General features: G+C 52.5%; 2 protein-coding genes across 10 annotated transcripts in view; one reads left to right on the top strand and one right to left on the bottom strand.

Annotated features, from left to right (window-relative positions):
- MYO9A (myosin IXA) overlaps positions 1 to 5398 on the bottom strand; it is a 176749-nt gene extending 171351 nt beyond the window's left edge. For all 5 annotated transcript variants that reach the window (XM_082290759.1, XM_082290762.1, XM_082290760.1 and 2 more), the window contains exon 1: positions 5162 to 5398. The gene's annotated coding sequence lies outside the window, so the exon portion shown is untranslated. The remainder of the gene's footprint in view (positions 1 to 5161) is intronic.
- Positions 4330 to 12083, top strand: SENP8 (SUMO peptidase family member, NEDD8 specific). Of its 5 annotated transcripts, none has more exons than XM_082290765.1 (3): positions 4330 to 4575; positions 6213 to 6290; positions 9824 to 12083. In XM_082290765.1, the coding sequence occupies exon 3, from the start codon at positions 9852 to 9854 to the stop codon at positions 10488 to 10490; it is 639 nt and encodes a 212-aa protein (XP_082146891.1). In that variant the 5' UTR covers positions 4330 to 4575; positions 6213 to 6290; positions 9824 to 9851; the 3' UTR covers positions 10491 to 12083. The 5 variants fall into 5 exon arrangements, with proteins under 5 accessions (XP_082146891.1, XP_082146894.1, XP_082146893.1 ...); XM_082290764.1 differs by lacking the exon at positions 4330 to 4575 and adding an exon at positions 5632 to 5691; XM_082290766.1 differs by lacking the exon at positions 4330 to 4575 and adding an exon at positions 5861 to 5897.
- Positions 12084 to 13501: the final 1418 nt, after the last annotated feature.

The following is a 13501-nucleotide window of genomic DNA, read 5'->3' as shown; positions in this document are numbered from 1 at the left end:
AAGGAATATCAATATTCCTTGGGAGGATGGAGTGATGGATCTCAAAGGGTCCAAGCAAACTTCAAGCTTGAATCTGGGTGCTTAATGCAGAGACAGCACAAGTATCTATACCCAAACCTGGACACACTGTATGTCTGCCCAGGATAACTGGCTGCCTCAGCAGCCCCTGTAGCTCCTATCTTCTTTGTTTTCCATGATGGCATCGACCCAGGCTCACTGCCGTCCTACCCCGAGCATCCTCAGTGCACCATGGCCTTTCCACTCCTGAGCCCCATCTCCCTTGGCAAAGAATCTGCCTGGCTGAAGACCTCGCTCTGTCTTTTCATGAGGCTCTTAGCAAAACTCTAAAGAAGGGCTGACAAAAAAACACCAACGGAGCCCAAAACTATGACCCATGGCTTTGTCTCACCACAGTCTGGCACAGTGTGAACAGCCAAAGGCATATGAGAACGCTGCATAAAGACATGTCTCATCCCTCTCCAAAGGGATGCCCATCCGTGCCTAATGAGAAACTGCAATGCAAGACTTAGCAGCAGAAAGTAATCACAAGAGTAACAATAATCCTTAAATCACAGGTATTTATTTATTTTGTTTTACCTAGAAAAACTCTGAGGAGTTTCCACCAAAGCGCTGTGGAGCTGCTTGCCAGCTTCATGCTGATTATCAGCAAATGGACCCGGACTATCCCTGCTCCCCTCCCAAGACTGACTTCAGCCAGGCCAGATCCTCTTTCAACTGGAGCCTGTGAGCAGCTTAATGAACTCATGGAAAGGCAGTAGGACAGTAAACTCATGGAAAGGCAGCAGTTTAACAGGCTGCAAGGTGAAGACCACAGATAATCTCATTCTCTGCGGACACTTCCCACCCAATGCAGCTCAAACCACTTCCTTTCGCTTTTCCTCCTGCAGCCCACAGGTAGAAGACAACCAACATGAGACACCTAAAGCCACGAGGAACTCAGACGATCCTGCTGGCAGCAGGATTTTGGACCAAGTGACCTCTTGCGTTCCCTTCTGAGCCAGGCGAGCCTACATTCCTCCATCAGAGATAGCATTAAGATCATGGGGCTTTTGTTAGGAATAAAAAGCATTTGTGGCAAAGACATGGAACTCTCACCTCACCTATAAGATTTTTCCACAGGTACCTGTGAAAAAGCGATCCACAGATTCCTCCTCACAGACAGAACAACTCTAACACAAGGTCTAACAAAACTGTAACTCTTAATAATGGTTTAAAAACAGACACAACAATTAGATCAACTCTAAAAATCCCTGTTCAATAGCCTTCCCTCCTGAATTTTCATATTTTCTGAGGTCAAGTGGTTTGTTGAGGTCCACTTTTAAAAGTTTAATTCCAAGACACAGAGGTTAAGACATCGACACAATCACAGGAGCGAGACGTACATGTCACGAGGGTGTTCAACCTGTCAAACACAGCACAAGATTTAATATTAAAGAGTCACTCAAAGAAAACAAAGATTATTCCTATTTCCTGCTTTCATCCATTATCTGGCAAGAGTATCACATGTTTGGTTTCTATAGTCTCAACTCTGAACACCTGTGCCCTCACACGTATACCCAAAACTTACGGAAAAATTGGGCCTGTGTAAAAGAAAAATAAAATTCCAGAGAAACCAATCTCAATTCCAATGATCCATAGACATCCCATCAGCAGCATTTTGTCCTTAAAATTCCATAAGAAACCCAAGCTTTGTGATAATTCCAGCCATCTAACCTGAAAACATGGCAGAGTATTTTTGCAGCATGAAGCCCAAAGAATTACCAAGCTTCTCCCCAGAGCAGGGAAGCACCCAGACACATCCCAAACCTCCGACGCTACTGCTTCTGTCCAAAGGAATCCTAGAGAAAGTCTCCAATTTGCAAACTTGAGCCGTGATCCTTTAAATATTTATGCTCATGTTTACTTTGTCGAGAGGGGAGAAATCCCGTTCACTCGAGAGGAAGTGAAGCAAACATTGGCATGCAGGACAAAGCCTGAGAAATTCAGATGCTCTTTTAAACCTCAACACAAAAAAATCACCACGTTCCAAAGCTGAAACCTGCACCCAGCCTGTCCCAGGGAGCCAGAGTCCAGGACCAGGCTGGGAGCTTCATCAAACGACACAACAAACATGCCTTCAACCCCGCTGTTTCACGTGCAAGCAGGAACACAAATTCCCTTTTATTTACAAACCAAGAGGATGCAGGAATTTCTGAAATCAAGTTTGACCGGCTAAGATGCTTCCAGTGGTTCAACGACCTTGTTTGCTCCCTCATAAATGTACTTTTAAAGGAATTGAGTTCAAAAGTTGCACGGTTTAGAGCGAGAACTAGAATTGGGCAGAAAACAGCCGCACTACGCTCACCAAAACCAACCACCCTGAATGACTTTAGAAACTCTCCGGTCATGCTTGAATGACAGAATCCCAGACTGGTTTGGGCTAGACGGGACCTTAAAAGCTGATCTTGTTCCAATCCTGCCATGGGCAGGGACACCTTCCACTATCCCAGGTTGCTCCAAGCCCCATCCAACCTGGCCTGGAACACTTCCAGGGATAAGGCAGCCACAGCTGCTCTGGGCACCCTGTGCCAGGGCTTCAGCACCCTCTCAGCCAACCATTTCTTCCCAATATCCCATCTAACCCTGCTCTCTGGCAGTGGGAAGCCATTCCCCCTGGTCCTGGCACTACAGTTCCTGATGAAGAGTCCCTCTCCAGCTTCCTTGTACACTCCCTTCAGACACTGGAAGTTTGCTCCCGGTTTCCCTAGACTCGAGGTATTTAAGCTCCAGGACTACAGGACACACGTGGTCCCAAGGCTGTGATGGTGAATCCTGGTCTTCCTTGTCAGCTCAGTGGTGCCAAGCTGCAAAACCAGTGGAGGGACCAGCCCTGTCCCTGTGCTCCCAGTACTCCCCCTGTTGACTTGCGGGCATGTGAAGGAGCGGTCTGATCTGTTCTTCCATCCGGAGCAGAATACTGTTCTCCCAGAAACCAAGCAGGGGATGAGGATTTCAAGTCCAGCCATACCTTGAGCTAAATTAAGCTTGCACAGATAACTTGGTTTTCATGTTTCCCAAGTGCCCAACCTCGGGTGCTTCACATTCTCAGGGGTTTTCCTGCAAACCTGATCAATGCTCACAAAACTCATCATAAACATCCTGGATAAAAATAATTTAGGCATAAAGCATTCAGATTTGCCTAGCAAAGGATCCCAAAGGTTTGACTGTCTGAGTGGTTTAGTACCAGTGTTTGTGAAAGATGCTGTAACAGCAGACGTCATCTCAGGCATTTGATACCGAATCTTAAAATGCAGCTTCCCCACCCAAAATAAGAAGGAAAAAAATGGCTAAATGTGGAGTTTATAAATCATAACAGGAGCAACAGATGCACAGAACAAATGACTTCACAAAACAGATCTACATTTTAAATACATGATGAACTCAAATAAAGCTTTTTCCAAGTGCTGCTGATGGACACCAGGCCTTTCAACACAGAGGAAAAATCTCTAAAGCCACCCTGATTCATGCATCAATTGCAATAAATAAATAAATAAGTAAATAAGAAGTTGCATCATCATCAATAGGCCAGGAAACAAAAGCTTATTAGTTGTGTTCCAGGGCTGCTGAATTACCCTCCCTGCCATCAGCAGCCTGACTGACAGCTTGCAAAATGGTCTTGGGGATCAAAAATCACAGCCAAGAAGAAGGGCAACAGCTGGGAGAGCCTTCATGAGGGAAAAAAGGCATAGAAAACCCTCTCATTTTAACTAAATAAAATGTAACAGTGAGAAAAGCCATTGAAATGGGTGAGTTTACTCAAGGACATAGGGGAAATCGTGTGACTGCAGGATGAGGGGCTGAAAAGATGATGCTCTTCAGGGATAACGCAGGCTCTGACCCAGCCGGAGTTTATGGATAAGCTCAGATCTGTAAGGTCGTGCTTAAGGATTCACAGCCCATCACCGCAGCATCCACGGACCTCTCCACGGGAACACAACGCTCCCCTGTCATTTCCTAGCAGTCCCATGGGAAAAGCGTCAGGAAAGCACTTGAGCCGGCCAGAAACCCAATTCTCCACCTAGCAATCTATTTACAGAGCGATTTATTACAGCGCTTGGTTATCGACTGAGCGAGACACCGCGCCGGTTTTCCTCCCGTAGCAGCAAATCTTTCTCTGCCGCTACGTGATTATTTTTTTGATCCGCCGATGGGCAGGGACCGCGCTGCAGCGAGGGATAGGAAAGCCATGATTTCTGCTGAGCTCACGCTCCCCACTTTATCAACCTCGGCTTGATTTGGGGATAGGAAAACGTAAATGGAGGAGGAGGAAGCCGATCGAGAAGCAGAAGGGCGGCAAAACGCCCGGCTCCGAACTCACGGCAGGTCCTAGCGCAGGTCACGTCGGAGGGGGTTTATTTTTTTGGGATAAAGCAAAGGCCCTTTTGGCTACATTTGGGAAAATTCCAGACAGAAATATCGACTGTTTTAACCTTCGGAGGAGCAGTGCTCCCAGAGGGGTCCGGAGTGCCAGAGGGGAACTGCCGTGAAGTCCAACACTGCGCTAAGCAAATCCAGGTATACCTCATTCCGACGGGTGGGAATGGCTGATGGGTACCCGGGAATGGTTCTGCGCGGCGCGCAGGGCTGCCGGAGCCGCGGGGAGACCGCGGGCGATCGCGACCTGCTCCCGTCGCGATGCCCATCGCCGTGGCCTCAGGCTACTGCCACACTCAGGGAGACAGCCCACGGGCGCACTGGTGACACTGGGGACGCCACTGAGGTAAACCTCCTCCCCCCCAGGCTGGTTTTTCCATGTTCTGCGTGTCCAACCCACCCGCGATGGGGGTGAGCGGCACCGGGCGGTGAAACCCCGCGCTTGAGGGGGGGGGGGGGGGGTGCCGCGGGGCTGCCCCGCAACCGCGCACCCACCGGGGGCGGCTCATGCGGGGAGGATCCCACACCACCGAGGGGACTCCGCGACACCGGGGAGACCCCACGGTGCCGGGGGGACTCGCCCTCCTCCGCCGAACAAAGGCTCCCGCCGGGCCCGCGATGCTCCGGCAGGGTTTGCCCCACGACCCCCGCCCCGCCGCTCCCACCTCACGCGCGCACCGGAGGCCCCCGCCCCGCTCCGCTCCCCGCTGCCGCCGCCACCGCTCACCTGGGTGTCGGGGCGCGGCGCATCCCTCGCCCGCAGCCGCAGCCGCTGAGGGGGATCCCGCGGGTCGCTGGCTGAGGGAGGTCGGTTCTGAAAAGAGATCCCGGGGGTCTGTGCTGAGGAGGGTCGGTGCTGAGGACTGTCCCGAGGCTCGGTGCTGAGGGGGATCGGTGCTAAAGGAGGTCCGGGGGTCCCGGGGATCGGTGCTCAGAAGGGTCCCGGGGAAGGGAGGGGAGGGGAGGTGCGGACGGGCGCTCCCGCCGCCTCCGCCGCCGCCCGGGCGCTGCCCGACTGCCCGCGCGCGCGCGCCGCCCTCACGCGCCCGCCCGGCGGAGGCAGGGACGGACGGACGGACGGACGGAGGGAGGGAGGGAGGCGGCGGGAGGCGCGCGCACCGCCCCGCCCCGCCCCGCCCCGCCGTGGCCACGCCCCCTGGACGCGCCCTCTGACGTTACGACGCGGCCGCGGCCGCTTTACGGCAGCGCGCGGCAACCGGGCGGCGGCGGCGGCGGCGGCCGGCGATGAGGCGGAGGGTGAGAGCCGGGGCGGGGAAACGGGAGGGGACACGGCGGGACACGGCGGGACACGGCGCCGGTGAGGCCCCGCCGCTGGGCGCCATGCCCGGGGGTCGCGCAGGGCCGCAGCCGTCGGGGGTCGGTGCTGGTCGGCCCCAGGCCCGGAAGCTTCAGCCCGCGTTTTAAGGGGAAAAAAGGGGAAAACGGGTAAAGGAGGAGTGGAGGTGTGTTACGGTGCTGTGGGTGGTCCCTGCTCCCACCCCAGCCAGGCCCCGGCCCTGCGCCCGGCCCGGGTGCACCCCCTCTGGCCCCGTAATTCCCGTTTATTCCCGCAGAAGCAGCGCTGGGACGAGGGAGCCCTTCCCGGGGCTGCTGACGGGCTCTGACCCCGGCACCGGAGCGCCGGGACACGCTCGGGGTCAGCCTCGGGGTCAGCCTCGGGGTCAGCACGTCGCTCCTCCTCCCGTGGGGCGTGGGACACCCCGAATCGCTTCCTCTGACCGAATTCCCACTCCTGACCAAATTCCTGTGACCTCCAGGTCTTTCAGGCAGGTTACATTCCCTCCCCGTGCTTGCTGCTGCTCCCTGGATTAGACCCTTTCTGCGGGAGGTGAGAGGTGAGTCCATCGGCGTTCGGGTTAAGGATCTGAGCTGCGATCCCATCGGTACCGACCCCACCGGTACCTCTGGGACATTCCCGGTGCCATCGCTCATCCTCAGGCGTTCTGGTTGCTGAGGGGTTTTTTCCTGTTAAACTCCAGGTTTTGCTCCATCCTGGGGAGCAAAAACCATTGGGTGTTGTTCCTGTGGCTCTTGGTTTCGTGCCCTGGGAGATGCTGTGACACCAAGAAAGGTTCTGAGTTTGGTTGCAGAGTCTCTGGTTTGGGGAATTTGTCCAGAACGGAGAAGTCTGGACATAGTGAGTACAGAGATTGGAATATTTTCCTCTGATTTCAGCACTCATGGCCTGTTGAACCTGCGTAAGTGGGATGTTCTTGTATCATACAGGAATTATAACCTACAGCTACAGAGAGATTATTTATATTTAACAAAAAAGGAGACAACTGCGCTTCCGTTCTGGTTGAGTTGTTTAATTTTCCTTGAGTTTCTCCTCTGGCTCTGTCAGGAAACACAGAAGTCCAGAGATTCAGGCGTCACCCAGCCCGGCTCCTGCTGGTAAATAGAAATTAATGTTCCTTGTCTGCTCTTGCTCCATTAACAACTATCCAGACATGGTATCTAAATCCCATATTTCCAGGAAAAGTGAATAGTCTGGGGGTTAAACCCTAGGGTCTTTTACTCTTCATCTTTAAAAGACAAAACCTTCTCTGTCCCTCCTCCTATTCCCTGGTAAAATCTGGATTTTTTGCCTTCCAGGTGACAATTTTCCTTTTTACCTCCGTGTTCTTTAAATTAGGAACAGGACTCTAGTGATGTGTCACCTTAAACTATTCACTCTGGAGATTCTTAGCACCTTTAATTTATTAAAATAGACTTCAGGAATTTGATCTATCCTTAGTTCACGCTTCCTTTGCTCTGTCACTGCCTTTTTACACCCAGGTACTGAGGAGTCTCATTCCTTGGCTCTCAAGTGCCTTCAACAATTACCTGCATAGAGTTGTTGTGTGTAATGGTGTGAAAATGACAGGTTTGGGGTGTTTTTTGGTCAAGTGGTGGAAAACAGAGGCTTTGCTTTGTGTTTGGACACGAAGGAGCCCCATCCGTTTATGGATTGAACTCGCACTCATGTCAGCAGCTAATTTGTTAAATTACTATAACTTCAGTGAGGGAAACTTGACCTCTCGCCCTATTGATGCAACACAGCACCGTTTTCAAATCTGTAAATGAAAGGATGGTGTTTGTATTGAAATGCTCCTTCCTTTCTCCCCGCTTTCCTCATCTCAGCACTGGAAATGGGGCAGCTGAAATCCCCTTGGGGGAGCTGAGGATTCCAGGGAGTTTGCACAAATTCCAACTATTAATATGCAAACAAAACGAACCAGCAAGACACTTGTTGGCAACCTCCAGCAAATGTTCCAGGCTTCTGCCAGTATTTATTCCTATTTTTATGAAAACTGAACAGAGTGTGCCTGAGCCTGCAGGAAGAGAGTCCTGGCTGTGGCTGAGCAGAGCTGCTCCCAGTCCACGTCGGGATTTCAACGCTCCTCAGAGGCTCGGATCCACGTCCTGGCTCCTCTGCAGATCCATCTTTAGCTCTAATGGGAGGTTCTCCCAAACAAAGCCACCTCACCAGTGGCTTTTCACAGCCCCACCACTTTGTTTTGGTCCTCGCTGCTTACCTGACCTGGCTCTGAGGGTTTTCCTTGGAGCTGCATGTGGTGAGTCATCCCACAGAACTCACAGGCAGTTTCACAAATACCAGATGGCAATAAAATTAAAACTAGTAGCTAGTGGCAATTGAGCACTTGCTAGAACCATTCTCCTTCCTGACTGGAGGAACCTGCCAAATGTCCTGACAGGAAGAAAAAAAAAAAAACAACCCAGCGATGTTTCTGCAGAGTGGAAAATTAACAGAGCACGGGATGCACGCTTCCCTTGCCTTCTATCCCATTTGGACTGGAGTGGAAGGCTATTGGCTGGACTTTTCCATGTCCAGGAGAAGATGAAGCAGAAAGAACACAATGTAAAGGAAAATTTGGGGCATTTTATGGGGACATATAAGAAGTATTTCAGCAGTGCCCATGTTAAACCCCCAAACAGGATGTTTGGAGGACGTCCAGATCTTTAAACCAGGCTATATTCGGGCAGGCTGAGGAGTTACTGGGATTCCGTTTGGATTTCTTATTTTTATACTACAAGGGTTTGCACCACGAGCTTGGAAATAGTTGGAGCTCGTTAAGGTCGGAAGCGTGTCCAAATACCATTGTGTTTGGCTCAGCATAAACAGGGGCTGCTCCCTTCCTCCGGTGACTCCTGCTGCTCGGCATCTCCGGGATGCACCAGCCACACACAAACGCTCGCTGGCTGTTTCATGCCCCAAACACTCACCTCGGCCCTTCCTTCCCACGTGTTCCACATGGGCCATGGCTCATCCATTCTGTTCCTTGCCTGTCACGTGCCAGGGGACCTTGCCAAGATTTTTGAGAGATAAATCCCTTAATTTATGCATCCCAGGCCAGGAAGGGTTATTCTTCATGATTCATGTCACAGTAAGGAGCGTGAATCTACGTCTTCCTAAAAGAACACTCCATTTGCTTCCTTCCTCCTTATCATGATGGAAAATTAGTGATTTATAGTGAATCATATTAAAGTGATCTTATCATTCTGAGCTTTCACATGAGGCTTTCAGAAATCTGAAGATGTTTTTGTGCTGCCTTTGGGACAGAGGAGGGAATGGTGAGGCCAAACCAGCTCCATGTCACCCCTGTCACAAGCTGTGGCATTTCCAGCCCTGTCCTGGCCAGGAAAGGAGCTGGAGGCTGAGGATGCATCACAGCACTGAGGAGCCTGGAAGGGCTGCGGGGTGTGAGAGCTAAAGGAAAACCAGGGTGGATATAGGGGCTTTAAATCAAATTTCCCTGTGGAAAATCTCCTAAATCCTACTCTGGCTACGTAGAGAGTTGTCCTAAGGATTCCCACGGTCAGGAACTGGTTTCTTTGTGATCTCGTCTTGCTTTGTTACTCCTTACTCATGGCTGTGCCTCCTGTGCTGGCGGCCCAGCAGGTTCTCCTGGAACAGGTCATGCCTCTGGCACAGAGCTGGGGCACTCTGTGCTCAGAGAAAGGGACCATATGTCTGTCAGACAGCCCAAAAAGGATTTTACTTAGGGAATACCAACGATGCGAAGAACTCCGGTGATTGTCACTGCACAGGTAAAACACTGAGACACCCAAACACCACCTGACTTCTCCTGGATCACTCCTGGTTTCTGTGCAGGAACTGCTCTGAAACTCCTTTGCTGTGAGGTTCAGATCCTCAGGATGGAAGGTTGATCTCACTGGAGCTACAGTAGGTTGCTGCTCAGCCTGACACCGTATGTTCTCCATCTCTCATGGTCCTTCAAATATCCATCTGGGCATCCTGGGCTCTCGCTCACTGCTGCTGAGAAGGAACTCAAGGTGTTTGTTGGGCTGTATCATGTCCCAGGCGTGATCAATTCCTAACCTGCGTTCCTTTTCTCCGTTGCAGCTCTGGCGGGTCCCTGGAGCGGCGCAGGATGGATCCCGTGGTTCTCAGCTACATGGACAGCCTGCTGAGGCAGTCGGACGTGGCCCTGCTGGAGCCCCCGAACTGGCTCAATGACCACATCATCGGCTTCGCCTTCGAGTACTTCGCCAACCAGCAGTTCCAGGAGTTCAGCCACCGCGTTTGTTTCATCAGCCCCGAGGTGGCTCAGTTCATCAAGTGTGCCCTTAGTCAGGAAGAAATAGCCATATTCCTCCAGCCACTGGACCTTCTCCGCAAGGAGCTGGTGTTCCTGCCTATCAATGACAACTCCAGCCAGGCCGCTGGGGGCACCCACTGGAGCTTACTGGTCTATTTCAGGGACAAGAAGTGCTTTGCCCATTACGATTCCCACAGTAAATGCAACTCTGTCCACGCCAAGCAAGTGGCAGGGAAGCTGGAGGCCTTTCTGGGAAAAAGAGGGGGCAAAGCCACCTTTGTGGAGGAGAAGGCGCCGGCACAGCAGAACAGCTACGACTGTGGGATGTACGTGATCTGCAACGCCGAGGCTCTGTGCCACGGGTACTTCCAGGGCCGGATGGAGCCTCTGCTGCAGCTCCTCACCCCCTCCTACATCACACAGAAGAGGTCAGAGTGGAAAGCTCTCATCACAAAACTGGCACAGAAGTGATGGGGATGCACCTCCAGCCCCCCAAAAACTGCCTTCCCGGTCCAAGAGGCAGCACCCCCAGTGCCTGAGGGAGATGCCCATGCACAGGATTGTCCCAAAGAAAAAGAATGTAACCCCTCTAGCATGGCTACACCCCCCAAACACCCCATTCCCTCCAGGAAAAGCCTTATTCTCCTCTGGAAATCACCGGCCTTTCAACTTCTAATAACAAGAGTCACTTTGCTTTCAAAGAAACCCTCTCCATGGTACATTTTTACAGTAATGGCTGTGGCAAAACAGGTTGCTAAAGAGACTTCTCCACCTGTGCCCAGCAGGCAACACACCCTCATTAGGTGGCTTTAGTTGGCTCCAGGCATTGTCCTTCCAAGCCAGGTTTAGCAAATGCCCTTTAAACCCAAGCCCCCGAGTGCTTTATCATGGACAGTTCTAGTTTGTGCCTCCTGCTAATGGTATTGGAGCAATCTGGGATTTAGCAGCCAGGATTTTGTACTTCTGAAAACCTGACATTGAGGTGTCACTGCAAAAATATGAGACTCCAAAGGAAATGCTACAATTAATTTAAGAAAAACAGTCAGTTTTCATCAGCCAGGTGCTCCTAGGCCACACAGCAATGGCTTTTTTTGGTCCCCTGCCCCTGCTTGTTCTTACTGCAAATTAAAACCCAACTCTAAACTGCTGGAAGATTAGTAGAAAGCTGAGAAAGCCAATCCTAGGAAAGGAAACTTAATTGAGATGAAAAGCGACACTCACTCTTTGAAGTTTGGGGTTTTTCATTAGGATTTTAGGTCGTCTCTGTGTGGGGAGGGTTCGTCAGCGCTCCCCAACCCTCGTTAGCGTCACTGCACACAGCGGTCGCTGCTCTAACACAAAACCAGTTCTGTTACTGGAGAGAAAAAAAACCACACCAGGGAGAACAAAAGGACAGAGTTTGAGGTATAAAAGCCAAAGATAACTGTGGGCTCCTTGAAGTCCTTAATGCACTTCAGAAAACTGAAAGACTTCCCCTCCCGTGCTGGATGATGGCTGGGATCCCAGAGTGGATCCTCTCCTTAAAGACAGGCTTAGCAGTGTGGAAAATAAAAATTAAACTGAGATGTCATTGCAGGATAAGGAATAATCTCTCACCTGATGAGAAGCAAGGATCAGGTTGCTCAGGTGGTGTCTAGCAGAGCAACCACACCCCAACCCGAGCAGGGAAATCCGGGTTAAATACAACCCTTGGGGAAGGATTGTTTTTAACCTGGAGCTCTTCACCACCGGTGTGTGCAGCAGCACACCACTGAGGGGATGGAGGGCCTCACCTTCCCTTGCTCCCAGTGAAAGGCAAGAAACCAGCCCAGGCTGCCCCAAAACACCCTCATGGCAGCACTGGGGCCTGAAAAGGGTTGGGGTCATTCCCCTCCTTCCTAACACTGCCTGGACAGGAGAGCAGCCTCCAGCACCAGCCCTCCCTGGAAAACCCGCTCAGCTGGAGCTGGAATGGGATCGAGCTGCTCGCTGAAGGAGATTGATTCACTTTGGACTCCGAGGGGCTTTGCCAGAGCGACGTCACTGCCACTCCCAAATCCCGAATAAAACTCAGACCAAACCGTGCGCTTCCCGGTGTCATCCCGTCCTTGGTGTCCCTGCTCATGCTGTGGCTCCTGCTGCCCCACAGTGTCACAGCATGATGGCTCTGACTCATGCGTCTTGACAGTGCCTTCTTGGCTGATTTAATCTCCCAGTCCTATTTTTAGAGGTTGGCTTCGGCTGGGGAGAGAGGAAGACAGGACGGTGGGTGGGGCACGGGAAACAGCAGGGGGATTTGAGGGCAGGGGCTGTGCTCATCCAGCACCACCCTGTGCTCCTCATCCCTGTTTCCAGGCCAGCAAGGTGAGCATCCAGGGACGTTCCGTGCACCCGAGGCGTTTACATGGCATTTCTTTGCACAAAGAAAAGCAAATAGGCTCAAGCAGGGCGTTACTGGGAGAGCCAACATGCACCGAACGGGCGGGCAGACACCAACTGGGAAACAAAACCAGAGCCTTGAACCACATCCTGGCAGCAGGGACCCCCCCAAAGCACGCTGGGGGCTCATCCCAGTGCTCCTCCAAACCTCCTCCACATCACTGCACCCATGGCTTGTCCCACCACTGGCTTTAACCAGAGTTCCGAGAGGAGACCACATTCCTGGCTCGGGCTCAGCACAGGGACCCCACGCACCTGCTGTTGGAGCACCCAGCAAACACCAGGCTGGGCACATCAGACCAAGCTCCCCACCCCCAGTCCTCAAAACCTCTTTTTTGCGGCCAAGAGCCCCATGTTGAGGTTGGACCCACTGAACACCAACCTGTCTGTTGGAAAAACAACGCCAAACCCATTTCCACCGGGTAAACGAGCTGGGTGAGTCCCTGGCAGGGACGGCACGGCGCCTTTCATCCTTCCTCCAGGTCACCCACGGAATCAAAGGCTTCAACAGCCCTGTAACACCGGGGCTTTGAAGGAACCAGACCATCCCCCCCCGGGCACCCCTGGGTGTTAAATCCCCCCCAAAATGGGTGACACCACCCCTAACCCCATTTAGCCAGTGCCACTGTGGTTTTCAAGGTGGGCCATTTTCATGCATTTTGTTGCATAGGCCAGGCCGGGGGAAGGAGTGGAATTGGGTTGTGGATGTGCAGGGAGGAGGAGGAGAAGAAAGAGGAAGGCTCACCCTGCCCACCCCAGCATGGTGGGGCTGCAACTCAGCTCCCTGCCCCGGCACCGCTGTCCCCAGGGTGGCCCTGTCACCGGCTCGTCACATCCCGCAGTCTCTGCTGCCATCTAGTGCAATAACCTCCTTGGCCCCCCCGTCGGGAGCATCCCTGTCCCCTTGTCCCCACTAGAGGATGGGCTGTCCCCATGTCACCCACGTCCTGAAGGGGAACTGGGACAGCACAGATTTTGGGGTGCCTGGTGTCGGGGCTCACAGCCTGGCACCGCTGTGGAGGATGCTGGTGAGAAACAGCGATGTGCTAGAAAATCCTGCGTTT

Source organism: Coloeus monedula, assembly GCF_965178545.1.
Source record: "Coloeus monedula genome assembly, chromosome: 14".
NCBI classification, from domain to species: Eukaryota; Metazoa; Chordata; class Aves; order Passeriformes; family Corvidae; genus Coloeus; species Coloeus monedula.
Note: the sequence above shows the minus strand (reverse complement) of the source record. Positions and strands in the feature narration are given on the sequence as shown.